Genomic DNA, 24,468 nt, shown 5'->3' on the forward strand with positions numbered 1-24,468 from the left:
TTGAGGTGTTGAAGTTAATTTGGTATAATTATGCCTTTTCTTTTTCCCTGTTTCCCTTCCTTAAGAATGGCTTCTTGACAGCCAACCTTCCACTGAGACCATTTCTGATGAGGCATGAGGAAAACAGTAGATGGGTCAGCTGAAGGGCCAGATGCATCTCTCGGGTCATGAGTTGGGTCTTCACTGATTTTTTTTTTCCTATTTCTTAAGAACATGGCTCTTAGACACAAAATACAGTTAAATACATTACTCACACTCTCATAACACATACATATAGGATCTTGGGGGTGGGCTCACAACACGGACTCCAAATTACCATCAGGGTGTACACCTCACCCCTGGCGTCGTTGCCCACCTCTCAATTTTAAATACACGTAGACATTGAGGGCTATCAGGAGGGGCTATGCGCTTACCTGCTGCTCTCTGGCAGGTAGCTCCATGCCCTCCTGGGTTTTAATTGCACCTTAGAACACATATACATCAACACTACATATGAGCGGGTAGAGGGAGGTTTGGAGTCTTCCTACACCCCCGGTCTCTGCGGCCTGCTGGAGCGGGGGGGCTAGGAGGAGGAGTTGGCCGTCCGACTGGGGTCTGGTGTGTGGGGCCTCCCTGCTGCTGCGGAGTCGGGGCGGTCTGCTTCTCCCCACTGCAGGGAAAAGGGTAACACCACCTGGGTCTGGGTGCAGTTTCCCCCTCCAGGGGCAAGGGTACCTAGACCCGGTTCTTAGAGTACGCTTGGGGAGTGTGATTGTGTGTACAGCGTCTCTTGTTGTCTGTCTCCACGTTGGTTGAGTGTGGAGTAATTGCCTATGAGAGCATGAGGGTGGGAATGGATGTTTGTATTTGAGTGTGCCTGTATGTCTGTGTCTATATGTCAGGTTGGGTATCAGACGCCACCTCTCTGGGGACATCTCAGGCCCTCCAAGGTTTGGAGGCCTATCTCCCCCCACCACTTCCCCTGCCGGTGGCAGACGCCCTCAGACATCGATGCGTTGGTGGTTCTTTGTGTCCGGGGGTGGGTACACACCGGCTCACTCCTTGGTGGCTGCTTATCGGGGCCTGGAACCTGGGGCTCGCTCGGGCCACTTCGGGGGTGGGGTGCCCTCGGCCTCTCGGCCTGGGGCTCGGTCACTCAGGCACAGCTGGCTGCCGGCGGAGCTCACGGGCACGTCACTGCAACCCCCCCTGGCTTCTGCTCCGCGGCTGCTGAGTGATCCCTCATCTGGGACTCTCCTCAGCTCTTTCTGGGACAGTGGCGCGGCTGCCCCTCTGTTGGTCTTCCTTGGTCTCTTGTGTTCTGGGGGCCTCTGGATGTCTGGAGTTTTGATCTCCTCCATACCTGCTTCATGCCCTGGAGGATGGGACTGTGGCCCCCCACACCCTCTAGCAGATCATTACATTAAGGAACCTTTTAAATACAAGCGCGCTCATGCTCACAGGTGTACACACAGGTGATCACACACACAAACTACACCCTTTTTGGCTCCTACCTCAAAGCACACTGTGCGCTGTCGATCTTACGTGCTGCACAATAATGTTTAATATTAAGTATTTAGTGTTATATTCCCATATATCATTGTGATGTTGTTTATTCTATTACTCTCGTTTTCTTCTGCTTGTTTTCTTTTTTCTTTCTCAACAGGTGATCCAGGTGATCGATATATGTATTTTTTGTCTGCTTATTCTGTTGGTTTTTGTTTTTTGCCCTTTATCCCCGTCCCTCTTCTCCGCTGTTTTTTTTTTTTCCCCCCTCTTTCTTTCTCCATTTTCTTTTCCCCTGTCCCGTATCTAGCAAGTAAAAAAAAAAAAATAAATAAAAAATAAACAATAAAAGGTAAATCAAATGGACCATTACGGCAAGGCTGGGATGGTCCATTTGGTAAAGTAAATCCGTTGGGCATCTTTCTTCGCCTTTAGACAATAATTCTGATGGCAAAAGAACCAAACGGGACAGGTTTATAAAAAAAAAAAGAAAAAAAAGAATGGCTTCTTGACAGCCAACCTTCCACTGAGACCATTTCTGATGAGGCATGAGGAAAACAGTAGATGGGTCAGCTGAAGGGCCAGATGCATCTCTCGGGTCATGAGTTGGGTCTTCACTGATTTTTTTTTTCCTATTTCTTAAGAACATGGCTCTTAGACACAAAATACAGTTTAAAATTGGTTCATTGCTACGTTGTCTGTTACATGTAGACACAAAAGTCAAGTAAGGGTGCCTTTGTCATGCTTGAATGATCAATAGGTCAGCCTGGTGTTAAGTCGTTTAACACACACACACACACACACACACACACACACACACACACACCTACACACACACACACACACACACACACACACAAAACCTACATTTAGCTAGATTTTCTTCCGTTTGTATGTTCTGCTTTTGTCTTGTTGATTTAAGTTGCCAGCAAAAACACACTTTGAAAAAGCTGATTGTTAAGGATATTTAGGCCTTGGATTATTCTCACATCCAAAATAATTTGCTCCATTTGGTGCACAGTAATCTTCACCTTTGAAGGTGATATCCAGAGGATATCCGAGTTTTGCATACAGTTGTGGTCAGATGTTTTTATACTTTCATCATGGGCATGAATGGGGCTTTTAATGATTTCTTTAAACTTTTGGAATGATTGGTGGAATGATTGTACAGCACACCTTTTTGGTAATTTAAAAAAACATGATTTGGGTGCACAGTTTGAATTTATTTTGGATTTCTCTAATCTAATCTCCACAGAATCAAAAGTATACAGACATAAACTCAGTTAAATCTTTTAATAACTGGTGCTGAAGGTTCTGTAGTGTCTTTTAACTTGACAAGGCTGAGGACTATTAGCTTCACATTAATGATCATGATTGACTACGACTGGTAGTTTCTCTTTGCCAGCATAAAAAGACAGCACTCATCAGGCTGACCTATAGTTAGAACAATGGAAAAGCCCAAGGAACCCAGTGAAGAGCTTAAAAAACATAGAGGGAGAGAATGATGTATTTGCACATGTTGGGAAGGTCTCTTGGAGCCAAAATCATCCATTTAAACAATTGTATGTAAGTATAAATAATTCATTAAAGCCTGCTGTGAACTGGAAACTACTGGAACACCAGTGTCCACAGTGAAGCCAGTCTGGAGAGTCATGGACTGAGAGTGTACGGACCAAGAAAGAAACCCCTGTTTCAAAATCAACACCTTCAGGGTCAACTGAAATTTGCAGCTGCACACACAGACAACCCAAATGCCTTCTGGAGAAATGTTTTATGGTCAGACAAGACAAAAAAAACTATTTGGCAGCAAAGACAAGAGGTATCCTTGGAAGAGTAAAGGTAACGCTTTCAAACCTAAGAACATTATCATTATCAGTGTCAAGTCTGATGGTGGTACATGGATGGAATAATGAAGAAGGAAGACCACCACCACCAAATTCTTCAACTTTATCTCAAACCAACAACAACGATTAAGACTTGTACACAGTTTTTCCAACTGGACAATGAACCCAAACACACACAAAAACTGTGTTTGACATGGGTAAACGTTAAGGCTAACGTTAAGCTTCTGAACCCAACGTCCTGACCTCAACTCTATTGAAAACTTGCTTAAAAACTGGATCTGTGCCAGGAAACCAAACATTTTAAATGAGTTTTACCAATGCTGCCAAGGACAGTGGTTAAATATCCAGCCAGAGTTACACCAGAACTTGTGCAAGTATTTAAAGATATATGCTGTAACAAAAAGAAGAGTTCAAAGAACTCATTAAACGTCTCAAACTACCCTGACACTCATACTCCTGGTGAGTGTGGATAAACTTAAGACAACTGTTTTGTATTTAAACAGTGTGGATGGCATATATCGCAAGAGTTTAGAAACAACCATCACACTAAATACAATTTTAAAAGTTTGTGTATTAGAAACACTCGATGAGGTGCAGAAGAGAGAGCGATTCGTGTTAAAAGGGGAAGGATTGACCTGTAAGATACATGAGGAATTTTTGCAAGTCTTAAACCAAGATACAAGCAAGAGGGGACCTTGCCAGTAACCAAGAAGCTGCGATGTTCAGATGAGGTGAAGTTGCCAAGGGAAACAAGAGGACATTTATAGATGCGAAAAAAGCTGAGGTTACATTTAGAGGACAAATATGAGCGTAAATCTGATTTTGTGTTAGGGTACCTCAGCTGATTACTCCAGGATGTTACTGTACTCAAGCCTACTCTGGCTAATTTGTTATCCTCATAACTCATTCCACTGTTATGTAATAGCGCTGTGGGTCTTTTTTAACTTGTAAAGACTGCAGTCTTCATTATTTATACTCTTTCATAGCACAGATCTATCTGGGATTTAGGCCTGAATGGGTTTGTATATTAAAATGGAGCAAACTTCCTACATTGAGAAGAAAGTGCAGCATGTATGCACCAAACTGTCATCAAAAGAGCCCCTTTTAGAAAGATAAACCCTATTTCCCAGTCAAAGCATCCATTCCTCTATAGCTCGGCGGCATTAATGGAGCAGCAGGACTGAGAGCGGTGCCTTAGAGTTGTTACCTATTCTACCATCCATTAGCTGAAAATTGTGTTGAATTTAAAATAACTTTCTACATATCGACTGATGGAGGTTTTCACATGTTGTTAGAGTTGAATTTTAACCACTGGGAACTGTAACAATTTTGAACAAAGCAGAAGTCAAGGTAAAGCAGCTTATTGCACTCGTAAAAAAGCTCAAGCATTTATTGTTGACAATGTGTGTTTTTGTTTTTTACGGCGGTATTGTTTATTTTGTACCATTATTCTGTAACACTACAAAGAGGCAGAACAGAGTCTACTCTGAAAAAAAATAGTATCGTCTCTAATGTCTGTTTCTATTTTTAAAAAGGTCAAGACAGTGTTTGTAATGGCTCTTTAACACCAGTCTGATAGATGATCACTGGGTGTGGAGACAAGAGCTCTTAAAGGCAGAGGAAGCACTTTTGTATCCTGGTCAGTTCGCCTCGGAAGCCTGTTGATATAAAAGGTATGGGCAATGTAGAGTAAACCGACTGCTAACTAGAAAATTGGATGTCAGGATGATTTTGATGAGAGAAATTGATTAAATCTGTCAACTGTTCATTTTAATAACACAACTCTTTGCTTGCAGGTGTCTCTTTGGCAGTTCTAACAAGCAGGCTGGGAGCCAGCGTGATGCAGCCATCTCTCAACAGGATCTTCTCAAGGGACCTGTTACCATAGTCACTTCCATCACACAGATTAAAAAAAACTCAATCCTGACCTTGGGGAAATGCACTCCTCCTGTTGATCTTACAGTGGTACTGGTCGCAGGGATAGATGAGAAAATAAGGCAATTGTGTGAGATTTGAGCTGACTTCTAATATTTGTCTCAGTCAGCAGAAACAAGGTGGCTAACAGGGGAGAATGTGTTTCTGTTTTTCCTCTGCTGCCCTCAGAACATAATGAAACAGGGATGGTGATGGAATTGGATAATCTGATGGCATTGGATAATCTGAGTTCTCGCAGATGTTGAGCTTTAATGATGACAAAATTATTTCTGAGCCATATTTGAGCACATTTCGTGTGTTTTCACCTCTGGAACTGAAAGTGATTGTTTCTCTTTCTTTCCCTGTGATTTTTGTCTCAGTAGATTATAGATCGTTACAACTCTAAAACCATATAATAATGTTGAGGTGCATGCAAACAAAACACCAGTTATGTTTGCATGATTTTCTGCTGTTACTGCGCGTCCCCAGTCCCAAAGAGGCAGTTTCTCTCAACACCTATTCCCACAACAGTGCAATGGAAGAGCCACCTCTGGGAGTTCCTGGAACTGTTAGCATCCCCTGCCGTTCTGATCAAGACCTGAAAACAAGCTTCACTGCATCATTATCGCTTTTCTGAATCACTTGAGCTACTAACAAAGAGAAGCACTGTGTGCCTTCTCTTGATTCTTTTTTTTCCCACAATTTTGACAACATAACTAGATGACTTAGGTGTAACTATTTATTTTCATTGTTCTAGATGCAAGATTATTATAAACTTTTTGTTTTGTTAACTCTGTGAAGGAGGTTATATTTTTAGCAGTGTTTGTGTGGTGCATGTCTTGGCAACATGTAGAAAGCTTTGCATAGAGATTAAAATATTATGTCATGTTTGACCTCTGACCTCTCTCTCAAGGTCAGTAGATTATTCTGAAGGTCAAAGGGATAATAAGGCTATATAGACCTATATATTCAAACTGCAGTTGTTTGTGCTGAAGATGTTTTCAGCATACAGGGAAGGAAAAAGGGGGATTCTAAATTTACTTTGGGCCTCTGTCATCTTTTTCAAGGTCAAAAAGGGTCAAACTTTCAAACTTTAAAATGTCTTCTATTTTTCGAACCATGCGGTGACCTTAAGATGCGATATACATCTATAAAGAAAGTATTGTCAAGAGTAAGACAAACTGTATAAATGAAAAATAATACAAAATAATTATATTCAAAATTATGTCAAGTATTTCAAAATGCATTTCAACAGGGAAAACAAAATCCTGCACTTTGTAGTGCAATAAAAACAAATGCTTGTTAAAAAACTAACAAAGATGAAGAGCATATACAAAAACAAAATATTATTCCACCAACAGAAGAGGATGGATGAATGGATGGATGGATGGATGGATGGATGGATGGATGGATGGTAAGTAAATACTCCCCAGAGAGTGAGCTGCCTTGGCAGCAGTTTATGTTCTCAAAGTGGCTCTTGCTTTTGTTTTGTTGGGGTTCTTTTGTGGTTGTTTTTTAATAAATGATTAATCATATGAAATAATGCAATTAATCAAAGTCATCTTTGATCCACCTACTTAAAATTCTGGCAAAAAAATCCCCAACTCATTAAATACAAATGAATATTCCAGTCAAATCCAAAAGTCCAACCTTAAATCTGACAACTGCAGCCTAAAAATCATATCTTCTAAAACTGTTTACACATAAAAGCCACTGTTTAAGCTACCAAAAGCTCAACAACATTGTCCTTTTCTCCATGTCCTATTAGGACTTGAGGGCTTTCTTCAAATTGATGAATCTTATAGTTTAATATAAGATTCATATAGCTTGGTATGCTAATATAAGCATACCAAGCCAGTGAATGTAAACAGAGTATTAAAATCTGTTAAAGTCTTTGGCAGAAAGTCTACACAACAGTCTGAAAGTAGAAGGGTCTATGTTCTTATAAGACCAAAGTTTAAGCATTTTGATAACATGTCAAATTTTTATTTGGACAAAGTTAAACACTGTGCAGCAGAAACAGCAGAAACTCTATTTGTAAAGTTGCTTTTCTGCAACAGTCCCTGGAAAGGTCTGAGTTTTATGTCCAAATGTCGCCTGCAGTCTGCATGAGAAATGTAATTTGGGTTTTAGTCAGAACATTTCAATAAATTCATAAATAAACTGCACAAGAATGCCTTCAAAACGTCATCGGTCCTGAAGGGCTTAGTATTCAAATTAATTCAAAATTTGCCCATACTACAATCACACATATTCAAAGACCTAGAAATATTATACAGATATCTCAGTTTAACAGTTCAACAAAAAACACAAAAGTATTTTTAAAAAAAAAAAATAGGATGGAAGAGATCTAGAGGCATGTAACATGATTTTTTCCATCTTGGTATTCTCCGTCTGTCCCATCAACACGTCTCCTCTTATACAACAAAATAACAAAGTGGACTGGAAATGTTTTATTGCATATAATTCATTCATGAGAGTGCTTCCCACGCACTGAGGCAAGACTACGCTGGGAGATGGAAGGGGGGCCAATTAATTCACCTCTGAGGGCATCTGTGGGGAAATGCCAGACATGAGGCCTGTAGCCATGACAGATCGACATCAGCTGCTAACGTCTCAGACAGCTTTGTGACTGTGTAATATTCCCATTAAACCTGTACTTGAAGAACATCTTGCTTATGAGTATTTACAGGTTTGAGATATGTGTGAAGTGAAGGTTAGAGATTATTTTTCAGGCTAATTGTTAGCTTAATGACAAATTTATAACAGCTTATAAGGGTGTGAAAAAATGGTGATGTGACCATTTTTTTCATCACTGCCTTTTTTATTCTTTCTTGCATGAAATTTGAATGCTTAAAAGTAAAAATGCCATTTGTATCAAAAGTCATCGTAGCCAGTTCCTGTCAGTAGGGGGAAGTGTTGCATGTATATTCATTCATAGAGTCAAATCACTAGAATAGGTTTCATTCAACAACTCTGATTTGCTCTTTCTGTGTTTTATTTCCCGGATGATATACATAATACTTTATAAACACAATGAAATAATCCAACGTGATACCACAGTATAGAAGTGTAATGCTTTGTATTTCTATTTTAAGTTAAAGGTTTCACAATAATTAACTTTCCCGGCATTTTTCCTCATGACCAGGCAAAATCTAATAATGTCATTTCTTATTTTGTGTATAAACTATGTTTGCACTAGTGTTAGTTTAAGTGGCACTGGTGTAAGTTTCCCACTATATGTCAACAAGGCTGTTATTGACTGTATGCACTTAAATACAAAAGATGTATACTGTGTCCTTGCAGCTTATAAATTCATTCTACATTTGGTTAAATTAATTCCACTGACGCTCTAAAAGATGAAGAGATCAAAGTGATTAGTGGTTATAATTTTTAGCCAGAAACAGTAAGTGTCAGACTTTATTTATTTGTTTAACTTTGTAAAAGTCGATAAACTAAACTTTAAAAAAAAGCAGTTTATCTTCATTTTCCTCATTTTCAGCTTTGAACTACGTGTAAATGCGTCTTCACACAGCGGCTCATTTTACAGCCACTCGCTCCACAGTCTGCTCGCTAATTAGCCTATCTCTGTGGCTGTATGTGTTTCTCTGTGTGGAACAAACCAAACAGGCGCATCGTTTGAAACCATTCATCTCCGCTCTCTCGCTCTGCTGTCATGGCAACGGTGTATGACTGGCACAAAACACACTGCAGTTTTCTGAGCTTTAGTCCGCGCGGACGGTTCAGCGTACTCTCGGAAAGATGAGTAAAGAAATCAAGAAAGCAGGGCAACCACAGACTGCAAGGTGAGGCAGGGAGCCCGGAGGGACCGAGTTTGCAATCATAGTATTTACGCTAATTGATTTATTGGCGCATGCGCCAACTGTTAACGCAGCCTGTTAACAAACTGTCCGTCGTTTATTTGGATTAAGAGATGCTGGACAATTTAGAAAAAAAGTCCCATCTCTAGACATAGGCCCTACTGCTTTATTTATTTATTTTTATTCAGCAAAGCTGTCCTCTTTGCACCAGCCTATTTTCCACTGCAGAAACTTTCCAGGGACCATGAACCTTTGGGGGGATTCACTTCGTTTACATGGCTGAATACATGGCTGAATACATGTAAACGAATACATGTAAACGAATACAAATAAGTTAATCTAAAGCACTCATAAATAAACATACAGTCCATGAAACAGAAACACATACCTGCCACATAGAGCAGGTGTATAAGAGACATGGAGATGGCCAAGTTATAGGTACTGGAAAAAAGAAGCACCCCTGATCTGGACAGGGCATCCAAGAGCTTGTTATTCTTGCATAATTTGCCCATACTTTTATTGTGCTATTCCTTATATCTTAACATATTGTATTGCTAATAGTTTAGTCTGTTTTTGTTTTTGCTTTTGTTTTTCTTAATGTTACTGGACTGGAGCAACCGTAACCCACATAATTTCTCTAGGGATTAATAAAGTATTCTGATTCTGATGTTATATTTTAAATAATCTTGAGCAATTTTAAAACAATCCCCATGTGGATTTTATTTGTTATAGTTTTCTTCTTTTTCAAAATGTATCATTAAAATGTGTGAACCTGTTTGTTTTCTGCTGAGTGTAAAGGGCTTGTTTTTTTGCAGCTTTTTTTTTCTGTTTTCTCTTTACAGGAAGCTGTCGCTGCATCCCTTAGCAGTGCCCCTGTTTCCCACTGCAAGCAAATACCTGCAGGAGAAATGGGACGAGGCTGTGTACGACATGCACAGAAAAAGAGTTAGAAGAAAAGTCTTTGATTTTTACAATTTTTAAACAATTTTTTGTCATTGTTTTCCCTGTTTGTCCATATTCTAAATGTCTTGACCTTAGGTTGCTTTTTTTGTCACAAACTAATCTACCTTTTTGTTTTATACAGTTGTTTTAAAGTCAGGATAATCATGGTTTACCACCTCAGACAGACATATATGTGTTTTTTCCCCCCAAGGTGATGACAGCAAAACCAGTGGTAAACTCGGGTCCACCAAAGACATATAGTCACCTCACTCCCAAGCAGAAGAATCACAAGGTTGTCCTTTGAGTGCGAAAACATAAGAAATTTAAATTAATAATTAGAATTACACAAAATTATTTTTTACCTCCAGTCAGTGTAGAATAAAGCATTGTGAAGCCTAAAGTGATCCAATGTAATAACAATGTTTTAGAGTGACTAAAGCACTGTTTTTACACACATGTAGTTAGAATAACCTCCTGTAAATGTGACTGTTTCTAATCACATTTTGTTGAATTAAGACTGAATCACTGAGGACGCTGGAGATTCAGAGAGAAAACAATAGGCTTGGAGAGAAAATCTCATATATTATGAGCACACCTGGAAGAGTCGACAACTGGAATTTCTATGAAAAGAAAAGGTCAGTTAAGTTTTCTAATAACCAGTGTTGGGAAGGTTACTTTTAAAATGTATTCCATTACAGATTACAGAATACATGCCCCAAAATGTATTCTGTAACGTATTCCGTTACGTTACTAAATGACAGTAACGTATTCTGAATACTTTGGATTACTTAATATATTATTATGCTGTTTACAACTACGTGAATGTACTATTGCTGTGATTTATTACTGTTACTGAAGGTCCGCGGCTCCGAACCGTAGTAAAGGGACATCTGGCTATTACGGTGGGTTCCGTGTCGGGCTGGTAGCTGAAAAATAGCTTGACTTTGTTGTCTGGGTCAACTTTGCTAGCGAGAGACAGAGAGAGGCGTTGAAAGGCTGCTCCAACGGAACTTATTGTTTCCGGAGGAAAACACGAACACAGTGTACAGTTGAGTCTTAATAGCTTACTTACAAATGGGCTCGTCAGGCACTCTTCTTGGCTGCAGTGGTTATTATTATATTTACATGCTTCCAGCTCCCGTTTTTGTTCCGTGACAGCTCGGACTTTTCCTTTCTCTCCCTCCCTCGCTCACAGACACATAACGTGTATGGCAGTCCATTCTCGCTGCACCACGGACTACACTGCCCATGAGGCTACATTCTTTAGGGCCATGCCTGTAGCATTCTGCCTTTTAGCTTAGCACAACAACAACAACAAAAAAGCGCTCTCTCACCCAGGAAACACGCAGAGAGAGAGAGCGTTACCCTGTAACCATGGCAACCGTAACGCTGCCGCCTGGAACAACAGAACATAGCTGTCAAACAAACCCAAACAGTCCTGACCCGCGACAATATGAAACAGGAAAGTACCGCCGTGTAATCCATTTATTTCAACAAAGTAACTGTATTCTGAATACCACCTTTTTAAACGGTAACTGTAACGGAATACAGTTACTCATATTTTGTATTCTAAATACGTAACGGCGGTACATGTATTCCGTTACTCCCCAACACTGCTAATAACTGTGTCAAAACAATAGGGTTTTCAAAGAAATAAAGCGGCTTAATTGTGCTTTCTTTCTCTTCAATATAGCTTTGGGAACAAAAAGCAGCAGCTGGAAAAGCTCAGAATTGCCAGAGAGAATGAAAAGATCCAGCTTAAACTGAGCCAGTGCAAACCTTTCTATAGTGTGAGGGCTTGGCACGAGGATTGGCTCAAAACTACCGAAGTGATGGAAAGAATTAGTCACTATCCTCGTGACAGAGCAAATCAGCAAAAGGTGTCCTTTTCGTTCTTTCTTATGTGTATTAAAGCTGCATTGCATTCCTTAACTTCTATGCTCTATATGCTTTTGTTTCACACTATATGTACAAATCAGATAAAAATGTGAACACCTGATCTTATGTGTCACTGCTAGGGACAAGGAAAAAGCAGCGAGGTGAGCAGGAAATGTGGTGCAAAACAAAAGAACAAAAACGAGCAACAAGGAAGAGGATACAGGAACACAGATACCTTTAAACCAAATGCACTACCAGATGAAAAAAGGAATGAAAGAAAGAAATCACAAGATACACCCAAGAATCCAGGTCCTAAATAAATAAAAGCAGGCATTCCATTGAAAAGTCACATGTTTTTGATGTATTTAAAATGCCAAGGACTCCTAATAAACCTAAAAATAAAAACAGGAAAAATGTTAATGCCGTGCAGTATTTGTTATTCTGTGTTTAGTAATTTTAAATGCAGTTTTCTTTTTCCTTTTTTCACATTGTTACTTTATTTGTATTTCATTTTATTCTGACTATTACATTTATTTTTACTTTCAGAATACTTCTTACATTATTAAGATATTTGTTTAGTCATTAGTGTTTAAAATGTATTTCTCTTTTATCCATATACCATTCTGCCGATTTATTCTATTTGTTATGCATGTATTGTGTTTATTTAACTGCTATAAGATGAAAGGTGTTCCTGTTGTATCTGTCTTCACTGTTGTTAATGTGATGACAAATAAAAACAGGAGAAATACACTGAAATAACATATTATTATTATTATTATTATTATTATGATGATGATGATGATGATTATTATTATTATTATTTAAATTGTTGTCGTTAGGCGGCCCGGGGGCCAGGAGCGTCAACGTGGAACTTTCTATCACGACGTAATTTCCTTACGGAACGGTTTAGCGGAGCACTCATTGCAGAAAGAAGCCGCGGGTTTGATTTTACGCAGCTAGCGAGATCTCACGTAGTGTTTCAGTGCATAGCTTCCTCTGTTTCTTAGGATGATACACTTTTGATAGTCAGAACTTTTGACAGTCCACTTTTAAAAAGTCAAAATGAACCTCGACAGACTCAGAAAGCGAGTGCGGCAATACATCGATCAGGTAGGAAAAATATTAGTTTCTGTGTTGCTAGCTCACGCTAGCTTCTTTTTTCTTTTTTTTAGCACGCTTGGTGTCAGTGGTAACAAACCCTTGCTGTTTTCCTCTTTAACAAATAACAGCCAGTGAGCAGCTTGACATATATTTTGGAGACTGATACGGTGCCTTTATGTGTTGTTTACAGCAACAGTACCAGAGTGCTCTGTTTTGGGCCGACAAGATAGCATCTCTCTCTCACGGTGAGCAAATTACGGTAGTTCTAGCCTGTCTATTAGAGTACCGTTACTTAACCTGTCAGTCTGTCATCTTTATCAGCAAAACTAATGATGGTGTGTGTGGTGCTTCATTGGAGGTGGTTACGTTTTCCTGTGGCGTTACAGCTGAAAGAAAGTTTTACTAGCGGTCCAGGCGAATAACAGATTAGCATCCCAGCACAGCTTCAGTGGCGTGAAACCTGCCAGCGATTACTTCCTAACCTCAAAAACTGATAACCCTATCGACTTTGTTTACATACAGAAGACCCCCAGGATATTTACTGGCTTGCTCAGTGCCTTTATCTGACCTCACAGTACCACAGAGCCTCCCATGCCCTCCGTTCACGTAAACTTGACAAGGTGCGTTGCGTGAGTGTTGAAAAGTGGGTGATTGCCTTAATAACCGTGTTTAGTACGGGAGTGATGTGTGTTAGAGTTAAACTGCTTGCCACAAAAAAGTCAGCAGCATAATGTCACTCCGCAGTTTTAAACATCTCTTGTCTTCTCTTGAACAGCTGTACGGAGCTTGTCAGTATCTTGCTGCAAGGTGTCATGTAAGTCAATGGAAGATGCACAACATGCCAATTGTTAGAGCCTTTTCTGAGATCTTCTAAATTACAGATAATCGATTAGATCTGTCTGATATTTTTAATGCTTCTTATTTGCTTCTGCTTTTTCTAGTATGCTGCCAAAGAGTTCCAGCAGGCCTTGGATATCTTAGATGCAGAAGAGCCAGCAAGCAAAAAGCTTTTGGACAGGAGTGGAAAGGAAGACAATGAGACATCAGAATCAACCAAGGATTGGGACATGTCCCCTGCTTCTGTAAGTCTGGGTTGCCATGTGGTGTTTATGTTTAATGAGTTATATTTTTAAATGATTAAACCATCTTGTATGGTAGCTTTGGAGGATATGCCATCTGTTTACATCATACTATGATATTGGGCTGCAGTGCTTTTTTTAAAATTCTTTATTCTGTATTTATTGGTGAGTCAAAAAAAATCCCATCGTGGATTACAACTTTTACAGGCGATGTACACTGAATGTGACACACGAAACAAACAAATGGAGAACATGACATTACATTCGCAGGGAGAAGACAGATATGAAAATTAAAATAATTTGGATTTATAATAAAAGGTTTTCAAATATACATGTTAATTAGTTCACAGTTTAGTTAGTCAAATTCAAATTTTATTTGTCACCTACACAATCATACATAGTACGACATGTAGTGAAATACTTGTTACTGTCCAATGCAAAAGTGCAAACATAAAACTAAACTAGTAAAGAAATTTACATAATTTACAGAGTAAAATTTAAAACATTTACAATAAAATTGAAGGTAAAAAAAATATATATATATAAATTAAAAAACAATAATAGAATGTGCAAATAAACAAATTTAAGAAATTATAAAAGTGTGCAAATAAACAGTGTGCAAGTTGAGAGTGTGTTAGCAAACAGTGTGCAAGTAGAGAGTGTGTTAGCAAACAGTGTGCAGAGTATCAGTTTACAGTGGAATAAACAGTTACTAATGTGTAGTAATGTGAGAGAGAGAGAGAGTCCAGTCCTACACCTAGTTCAGGGACCGAATAGCTCCTCCTCATTCTCTCTGTTTTGGCCTTAAGGGAGCAGAAGCGCTTCCCAGACCTCAACAGTGAGAAGAGTCCATTGTTGGGATGGGAGCGATCCTTCATAATCTTCTTGGCTTTGGTCTTGCACCGCTCAGTGTAGTTTATTGCTGTATGTGTGACGATGTTCTTGCAAACTTTCATTCAGATTGGCCCACCTGTTAGGGAGGAGATGGGGGTGCATACAAACATACATAACAGTAAGAAGATAGCTGATCTTGTTGAGGTCTTTAATTATAGCTATATTAAGCTTTGTAATTTTTGTAAAGCCCCCTACTTTTTAGTTGTGGGCGATATTGTACAATACTGACTTAGTGTTATGTTTGTGGCCTGATCATATGTAGTAACCAGTTATATTGTAAACTGTTTGGGTATTCTTGGAAAAAGAAACTTAACTTTCAGATAACTGAGTGTTAGATTACACCTTAATATTGTATAAAATAGTGCTGATTGCATTCTGTGGACATGCTCTGCCAGCTGATTGCGTGGCGAGGTCTTTTCACCTGACCTTACGAGGGAAAATCGAATGCAGAGGAGACAGCGTCAACTTCAGCTTGTCAGTATGTTGAACTGCTGGAGCACCTGAAGCACGCTCTCCTTCGCACAGACATCATTTACAAAAGTATTTAACAACTAGCCAACAGCGAGAAACCGCTTGATGCTTAAGAGACACAGAGTGACAGTAGGCAGTATAGCTTTGGTTTTTTAACATAAAACTAATTGTTTCAGCCAGGGGCCATATAAAAATGACACCCTAAAACTGCTTTTTAGTTTTAGCTTTGTTTTCCACTGAGATATTGTTTCTGTCACTATTCAGCTAATATGAACTAATGTTAGCAGCAATCAAACTAGTGAAGTCACAGTCTGTACTGGATGAGATGGTGCTAGACATGCTCTAAAAACAGTCACTTTTAACTTAAAACACTTATTTTTTGTAATTCCAGCTTCACAGACAGTGTTAGATTTGTGACAGTCAATTAGAGCAGGGCTCCATGGTGGAAATTACCTTACTACATGTAGAGTTTCATATCCAGTTTAAGTAAAAGTGAAATAACTGCTTAACAATTTAATTTAGCAAACATAATCGGGCCTTGTAACTCTCCAGGAACTGAAACTGAGAAATATTTTCTATCTGCGATGTTGTATCTTGGGTTGCTCTTCTTTCCGACCATGTAAACATGTCAGAAATTTCCATTCATCGTTTGCTCTTCCTGTGTTATTGAGTACGACTAGTGAGTGCAGCGAGCGGTGCTCAGTTGAGTCATTTGCTCACTTTTGGTTTGCACATCACCAGCTGATAGTATCTTCTCTTATGTCTACACAGCTTGGTTATACTTATTGTATATTTGTACCTTTTGTGAAACACATTTTCTGTTTCCACCTTTAGCGAGAACCATTTTCATGTGCAATGAAAGAAGCGTTCGGGAAGGGTTGAACCATGGTAACACAAACAATGGTCATTATGTCCGCCAGACTCGGTAACTCTCTTCCTTTGGACTTGAGATTAGTGAATTCTATAATCTATTTTAAAAACCAGTTATCTATGCTCAAGTTCCTCAATAATTTCTCAACAATTGGTGAGCACCCACACTTCAAACAAATTAAGAATTATCAAGGTCTTCAAACACGTATTGAGGCATGAAGGATCCTTTCTACCAGTGAGTTATGTCTCTGTGCAATCCACACAAATTCTGTTTGCAGAGAAATGGCATAAATTGCCCTTTCTTTCAGGATGTGAGAATGATCTCAAAATGCTGCCCAGTGTCGTTATGTATGGAGTATTAACACATTTATGTGCAGTGTCATGGACTCTACCTTTCTTTCTATTCATCTTTGCTCCCAATGAAATGTTTCAGATCAGCAGCTCCATCTGCCTCCTGCGGGGTAAGATCTATGATGCCATGGATAACAGGCCACTGGCCACCTCCAGCTACAAAGAGGCCTTGAAACTGGATGTGTACTGCTTTGAAGCCTTTGACCTTTTAACGTCCCACCACATGTTGACGGCACAGGAAGGTGAGACTCTGTCGCCAGCGTGTGCACTAAGAATTTCATTTTGTGCACATAAATGCCATAATAATTCCAGTAGTTTATAACAACGCTGTACGTTTTCATCTTTCAACAGAGAAGGAGTTCCTCGACTCCCTTCCTCTGAGTCAACAGTGTACTGAGGAGGAAGAGGAGCTGTTACACTTCCTTTTTGAGAATAAATTAAAGAAGGTAAGGGGTTATGCATTTAGTTTAACAACTGGATTTTAACTGTGAATTTATAAAGTTGGGGGATTTTTTTCCTCTTCTCAAGGATTGCAACCAAAGGCCCAACGCTAACAGTGAATTTATGATTAAGGATATTTTTTGTGATATCAGCTCACTGGTTTGCCATTGCTGATAACAAATTATAGAAAAATGATCTGTATGCAGTTATTATAAGCATGAGTGTGTAGAGTGACTGTTGTCTGTTGTTGCTGTGTGGTGGTTTTGTCTGTTTTCACACCATCTCACATTTTAACCTTGCTATGTGCTTTCACAGACATGAATTTGACACATGCTCTCTCTGCTTTCCTCTGCAGTATAACAAGCCCAGTGATTTAGTGGTGCCAGAGATGGTCAATGGTCTTCAGGACAACTTGGATGTAGTCGTGTCTCTTGCTGAAAGGCATTATTATAACTGTGATTTCAAGATGTGTTACAAACTCACATCAATGTAGGTGTCCCAGGGTTTTCATTTAGTAGTAGCAGACTTACTGCCACTGTAGAATCTAAGAAAATTAAATCTAGCTGTAGATTTTGCTCTTTAACTACACTAGATTATATTTGTATACATTTAGATTTATGAATGACTTGCAAATACATTTTTTATGATGTCTGATTTTGGTGATGTACCTGAAGTACACCTGTTTTGATTACAGGGTAATGGTTAAAGACCCCTTCCACGCCAGCTGTTTGCCAGTCCACATAGGAACACTGGTGGAGCTTGGAAAAGCAAATGGTAAAATATATACACTGTTTTATTCATACAGCATGTTTAGTTTGGTTGCCCTGAAGATCAGTTTGATGTTTTTGTTTTGTTTTTGTCCGTGCAGAGTTGTTTTACCTCTCACACAAACTTGTAGACTTGTATCCCAACAACCCAGTAAGTTTTTTTTTTCATTATTTGATCTGTTATACATTTTTTTCCCAATTATTGTGCTAATAACTCAATAAAATCTTTTTACCAGGTGTCTTGGTTTGCTGTGGGGTGCTACTATCTCATGGTTGGCCATAAAAACGAACATGCTCGACGATACCTCAGGTATTTATGTTCCCTCTTAAAGAGAAATCCATCCTTTTTTTTACAACCAAAAAAAGTTACTGACAGTTTGTGTTTGGTTCACTCAAACATATTTGCTGTTGTACATCTCCTTTAGCAAAGCCACCACCTTGGAAAGGACTTACGGTCCTGCTTGGATTGCCTATGGGCATTCCTTTGCGGTGGAGAGTGAGCATGACCAAGCCATGGCTGCCTACTTCACTGCTGCTCAGCTGATGAAAGGGTAGGTTGATGATTGATGTGTCAGAGAATGATCCATACGCATGTAAATGTTTGTCTTTTAATAGCTGCAGTTGGTAAGGAATTTTGTTAAAACCTTAATTACAAAAGAGTCAAATGTTTCTATCATGTCCTTTAAAAACCTCAGCAGTATCCAAGCATAATACCATCCAGGTTTTTTTGATCATACATATATTTTTGCTGTATTTTTGCCAGATTACATGCTGAGAGCCACAGGTATAAAAGCGTTTCCTGCTATTGACAAGAAAAAAATATTGGCTTAAATGTCTGCAGCCATTTTTACAACCTTTTATTTGTGTGTTTGTTGTGTTGTTTTTGGGTCATTGTGACATTCATGCTTAAGTGCATGCTTTGTTTTATTTTGACTCCTTGAATCTTTCTAGACTGTAATGGTGACCATGAAACACAACATACTGTCACATGTAAAAGTCAGGTCATGTTATTGTTGAGTATTCTGTGCGTGGATTAGATTGACGTGCTTGTAAAACACAAGGATAGATTCAGCTTTCATGTTTCCTGTACTCTGTTACACAGGTGTCACTTGCCCATGCTCTACATTGGGCTGGAGTATGGATTAACCAACAACTCCAAGTTAGCGGAACGTTTTTTCAGCCAGGCTCTTAGCATTGCTCCAGAGGACCCATTCGTCATTCATGAAGTGGCAGTGGTTGCATTTCAAAATGGAGAGTGAGTATGACGGCACAAACACCCTTAAACTTTTTGTTGGACACATTTGGGATAAATGTTATCGTCAGCAAATGGATACTGGTATCATAAACTGTATAGAATGGATGGATGTAACTACGCTCATATCTCCTGTTGGTCTGGAGTTTGGCGTTCTGGCCACAATCTTTGCCTTTATTTATTTATTTTGGTTTAGTTTGGTTTGCATTTTTTAATGGGTGCATCACACAGACACAGATATGTGCTAACTGGTGGCAGCATAAAAACAGAAGACTACTAGAATTTAGCTCACAGAAAAACGTAAGCAGAGCTCACTGATGGTTCATTACTACAATTAAATAGTATAAAATGTCATAAATGTCATCATAAACATGATGTAGAAGTATCAGTGTATAGGCCTCTTAAGTCTGATGTCTTTAGCCATTTCTGGGTCCAAGCTCTGCTTCGGTTCCCAAATTCAAACAAACACTGTGGTATGAACGAGAGTTAAAAATGGCCCAAATTCTTTCATCTTAAATAAAATGATCAGTGTGGCTGCTCTTCTGGGTGTTACAGTAGAGCTTAACCCCCAAGCATCTATGAAAAAGAGGATTTAAGAAGTTTAACAGTTAAAAAATTAGCTCAGTAGTTTCCACCTGAAGATGATTATACCATGTTCTGATTGAGTGATTTCTAAAAAGCTAAAATGTGCTGCTCTGGTATCACTTCAGACTTGACTGAAGACAGAAAACTAAACAACAGCAATGTTTGTATATTGAAGTTGAGCTAGGCGGTAGCTAGCTACAAAGCTATGTAGCTAATTAGGATATTAAAAACACATTAGCAAAGTAATGATGGAGGATGAACATTAAGTTTTTCTCCCTCAATAAAATTTAATGGGAGGTTTCCCGATGGGCAAAGAAAATGCAATCATAGGGCAGGTAAAGACGCTTAAAACAAACTCCAGTCAACAGAACATCTGTAATGATCCATCCACAGCACGAGGTTAGTCATCAACATTTTTGTGCGTGTTTTGCATTACTTCCTTTGGAAAATTGCTAAACCTCAGCTTAATCTACCCATTCAAACAGAGCCTAAAAATGTGATCCACATGAATAGCCGACAATGATCATAGCTTATTTTTAGGGGGTGTTTATATTAAATAAAACTAAGATATAAAGCATTACAGCACATTTAAAGGACGACAGCCTTAATGAACAGAGTAGGAGCTTGGGCCCGTAAGCAGGTTTGGTACGTCACTTAACAAGCGGATAATTAAATTAGGTAAATTTAGCAGCTAGTTACCAAGTTTTGCTGCCTTTGTGAGCACCCAAGTGTACACGTACACACATACACAGATATCATTTAATTATGCATTATTTCAAGCTTTAGTTCATTTAAGCAACTAAATTGTCTAAATCATATACAGTTGTCATGAAGGGGGACTTTATGGACAAATTGCTTTTTGTGACCTTTTGTTCTGTAAACATGCGAGTTTCAGCTGTAATGTTGGAAATCACTGGACCCTAACACAATTTTGGAACCAGCCTCAAGTAGCCATTTGAGGAAGTCGTTGCATAACGTGTGTTTGCATTTATGTGATCTTGGTTTTTATACAGTCTTGGTATTTAAGTACAGTATGGGAACCTTGTAAGAGATGTTGCAAATTTGAGTAAATCCTAATGTATAGAGTGCACTGTTGTCATGTATTAGTGCACAGATTGCAGACAGTTATTTAGTTGCTTTCTAAGAACATTTTTGCTGTTTCAGCTGGAAGACAGCAGAGAAGTTGTTTCTTGATGCACTGGAGAAGATCAAAGCCATAGGGAATGAGGTAACAGCTGATTGTTTTAACTGATACCATCAATGTGATCCATGTCTTGAAAACGTGTCTTTGCAATATCTTCGCAATTTTGTTTTTTTAATTAAAGGTTACTGTGGACAAGTGGGAGCCTCTGTTAAACAACTTAGGTCATGTATGTCGGAAACTGAAGTAAGTACTACTTAATTACATCAAGACTGTATTTGCAGACTGTATTATGTCTCATTGCCATGGTACATGATACGCTCAAAGTTGATTTTATAGTTACTGATTAATTTCGCTACATATAAATTGGAAAATGATATAGCTGTTGTTATTCCATCAGCAAACATAGAAATGGAAAGTTTTGTAATCATTTTAAATGCACTCTTTATGACATGTAAAGCCTGCTGATGATGTTTGGCTCACTCGGTGAGTAACAGCTTTGCATGTTGCTGTGTTTGTTTCCTTAGAAAGTACGACCAGGCTCTGGAGTACCACCGTCAAGCTCTGGTGTTGATCCCTCAGCACGCCTCCACCTATGCTGCGATAGGATACGTGCACAGCCTCATGGGTGACTTTGAAAGTGCTATTGACTACTTCCACACGGTAAACTTTAAAGGGATCCGTTGGTTTTGTTCCTTGTTTGTCTTTTAGTAAGAGGTACTTACAGGGAGTTGGAGTTCCTGTGGGTTCTTAACAGTCTGAAACAAAGTTACTAAAATGAATCTCTCATAAGATTACTGTGTTACTGGTATTTTAGGGAGTATTTTTAGTAGGAAAGAGGGGAAAAAAATGTATAGCCTATGAGATTTTTTTTTTTTTTTTGGTTAACCAAACACGTACACCAAAAAAAGTACACAAGAATAATCTGACATAAACTATGCACCGTCTAGATATCGTACAGGTTCCCTTAAAATATAAAATGACTAACACTAAAAATGACTTGGCTCCAAAAATTTAACTTCTATCACAAGTTAATAAGATAAAGTAGCTATATTATAGTTGCATCTTAAAAAATATAATATTGCCCGATGCAGAGGGGTATTTTTGATTTAGCAATGACTTTTTTTTGGTTTTTTTAAGCCACAGATATAATGCATGACTTTGATCAATGTTTGGTTTTAATTCTTATTTTAGCGCTTGAAAATGTCCATTTTAATTTTTTATTCGTTGTTGAGGGTGCTGTCCAGAATACTAGCAGCCATTAAAATCACTTAATTGTATTATGAGCACATAAAACATAGTCAAAGCAATCTGTTGTTATCATTTAAAAAAGGGTTAAAGTAATTTGTTGGGGGTTTTTGTCTTTCTTTGGCAGGCACTGGGACTGAAAAGGGATGACACTTTCTCTGTGACGATGCTTGGCCACTGTATCGAGATGTACATCGGTGACACAGATGCATATATAGGTTGGTTTCAATTTTGGAAAATATTTTCACATTTCTCATGTCTTATATAAAGTAAATTGTTAAAGAATTTAGCTGTAAAAAATATTCATAGTCGCCTTTTTTTTATTATCTAAAAGGGCAATTCCTTTGTGTGAGATTACCTTCTTAGGAACCTGGTATTTGTGTTGCCACCATAGACAGTAAAAAGGTCTGGAGGCGATAGCTGTGGTTGCAAAAAGACTTTCTCAGGAAAAGCATAATCTTCTCTAATATTCTCCACTGACTCACTAATGTGAATGCTCAATGCTCAGCAGTCAAATCCAAAGCTATCTGCAGCAATATATTAATAGCACTATAGACTAAAGGGGTAATTATAAAAAAATAGATTTGGGCTTTAACTGTCCTTTTAAGTCTGCGTAATTGTAATTACATGAGTGATATCTGCCTCAGAAAATGAAGTCTTCCTGTTTGTTTCTGCTAAGGCACAGACATCAACGACAAGGTGCGAGGCAACTTGAACACTCCAGCGCTGATGAAGATGCTGAACACCTCAGAGCCCGATGACCTTCTAGCCACTCCGAGATTGGAAGACACTAGCATCATGTCTTTGGAAACGCCTCTCCCAAATCAGGACAAGATGATGCTGGAGACGCCGCTTCGGCTCTCGTTAACCCTGGAGTGTGACATGTACGAGAGCGACGTGATGTTAGACACCCTGTCAGACACCAGCACGTGATCTCTGCCACGAGGTGGAACTGTCGTGGCAATAGGGTGGCATAGGTTCACATATCCATGCCCAAGGACAACACAAAACCTTAGCACCTGCTCTTTACCAAATGTTTCCTGAGGTTTCCCCTTCTTGTGCATTGTATGGTTGTTTCTCTAAGCAGCAAAACACAGAAGATGCAGTTGTGAACATTATTAACATGAGTAAGTATAGATTAAGTCTGATACGGCACCATTGCATATTACGTTTGCATGAATGCACTTTAAAAGGGGAATGCCTTGGTTAAGGTGCTTAGTACTTGGCCTAGAAAAGGCACAGTACCTTGGGTTAAGACACTGGGATCATGTGTTCCTATGACACTTGAATGAACAGGGGAAAGAAGCCACACACCTCACGTCATAAATTAAAGACTACAGTTCCTGTGGCAGCGCCCCCACCCCCAATGCTTAACCTGTGGATTTTCAACTTGAATAAAGAGCCAGCTAACTACAAGCAGTTTTTGGTGGGGAAACAGTTTTGATTATTCTTTCAAGAAACAATGCATTTATCTTGAAATAAAGAAATGTTGAATAACACCTAATCCTTTCTTCTTTTTTTTTTAATCATTACTAGTGATTGATTTCCAAAATCTGCTGAACACAGTTGGTTCGGTGAATAATAATGGAAAGTTTTCAAATATTTTTCTTTTTCTACACATTTGTTTACTAAGTTGTCAAAGCTGAAATGTAGATTATACGTTTGGTGGCTGAAAGGAGAGTTCTTTGCAACTTAACACGGAATATTGTGTGCTCATAAATGTGTTCAACTGAACCACTAAACAGATTTGAAAGAACAAAACTCATTTTACTGTGTGGTTTTTGACACCTTGTCATTCACAGGTGAGAATGGTGGTGTTTGCAAACAGGAAGGACAAAATTAAACCTGGTATCACAAAATTAGAAGTAGGAAACATTTGTCTTGTTTTTCTAGTAACTTCTCTAAAAAGCAACAGCTTTTGTTTTCTCCATCAGAACAAGTAAAGTCAGATGATATATATATTTAGCTCTGTGGAATAAAAAAAACAAAAACCATTGTGGGTGAGAAGTGTTTAAAACTTTTAAAAAGCTGCTTGGAAAGGTGGGAATCCGCTGCAGATCAGTAGGATGAACTAACCTGCAGCATTGAGCAGCCTCTCACGTGTCTTATTCCAGTTAAGGAGAGGGGTGGGATCTCTGAGCTCGAGTGAAAACACCGAACTTGTCTCCATCACTTCTCTGAGAGCCACAGGACAGATAGGGTTGTGCTATTTACTGCGGGGTCCTTGTGTTCAATGGAGAGCGTGGAGAGATGGGCTGCACTCCAACTAAGTCAACCGGCATTTACACCCACGATAATGTCTGCCGGGACTTGGACACCTGCTCCACTTTTGTCCCCAGCATGAAGAGCTCAGAGTCGACACCAGAGGGACCTCGGCTGTGTGC

General features: G+C 39.0%; 1 protein-coding gene across 1 annotated transcript; it reads left to right on the forward strand.

The window, feature by feature from the left end:
* The first annotated feature begins 12,801 nt into the window (after positions 1-12,801).
* cdc16 (cell division cycle 16 homolog (S. cerevisiae)) lies at positions 12,802-23,581 on the forward strand. Its single transcript, XM_063498133.1, has 18 exons — positions 12,802-12,994; positions 13,176-13,230; positions 13,508-13,605; positions 13,761-13,799; positions 13,927-14,067; positions 16,733-16,892; positions 17,002-17,096; positions 17,447-17,580; positions 17,786-17,865; positions 17,960-18,009; positions 18,095-18,168; positions 18,284-18,409; positions 18,961-19,113; positions 20,860-20,923; positions 21,021-21,082; positions 21,364-21,499; positions 22,212-22,302; positions 22,764-23,581. The coding sequence occupies exons 1-18, from the start codon at positions 12,947-12,949 to the stop codon at positions 23,015-23,017; spliced, it is 1,860 nt and encodes a 619-aa protein (XP_063354203.1). The 5' UTR covers positions 12,802-12,946; the 3' UTR covers positions 23,018-23,581.
* Positions 23,582-24,468: the final 887 nt, after the last annotated feature.

Source organism: Pelmatolapia mariae, linkage group LG16_19, assembly GCF_036321145.2.
Source record: "Pelmatolapia mariae isolate MD_Pm_ZW linkage group LG16_19, Pm_UMD_F_2, whole genome shotgun sequence".
NCBI lineage: Eukaryota > Metazoa > Chordata > Actinopteri > Cichliformes > Cichlidae > Pelmatolapia > Pelmatolapia mariae.

Coding starts and splice junctions, on each gene's coding strand:
- cdc16 (XM_063498133.1), top strand. CDS start 12,947: ATGAACCTCGACAGACTCAGAAAGCGAGTGCGGCAATACATCGATCAG. Junction 13,606..13,760: donor GTTCACGTAAACTTGACAAG/GTGCGTTGCGTG, acceptor TCTCTTGAACAG/CTGTACGGAGCTTGTCAGTA. Junction 22,303..22,763: donor TGACACAGATGCATATATAG/GTTGGTTTCAAT, acceptor GTTTCTGCTAAG/GCACAGACATCAACGACAAG.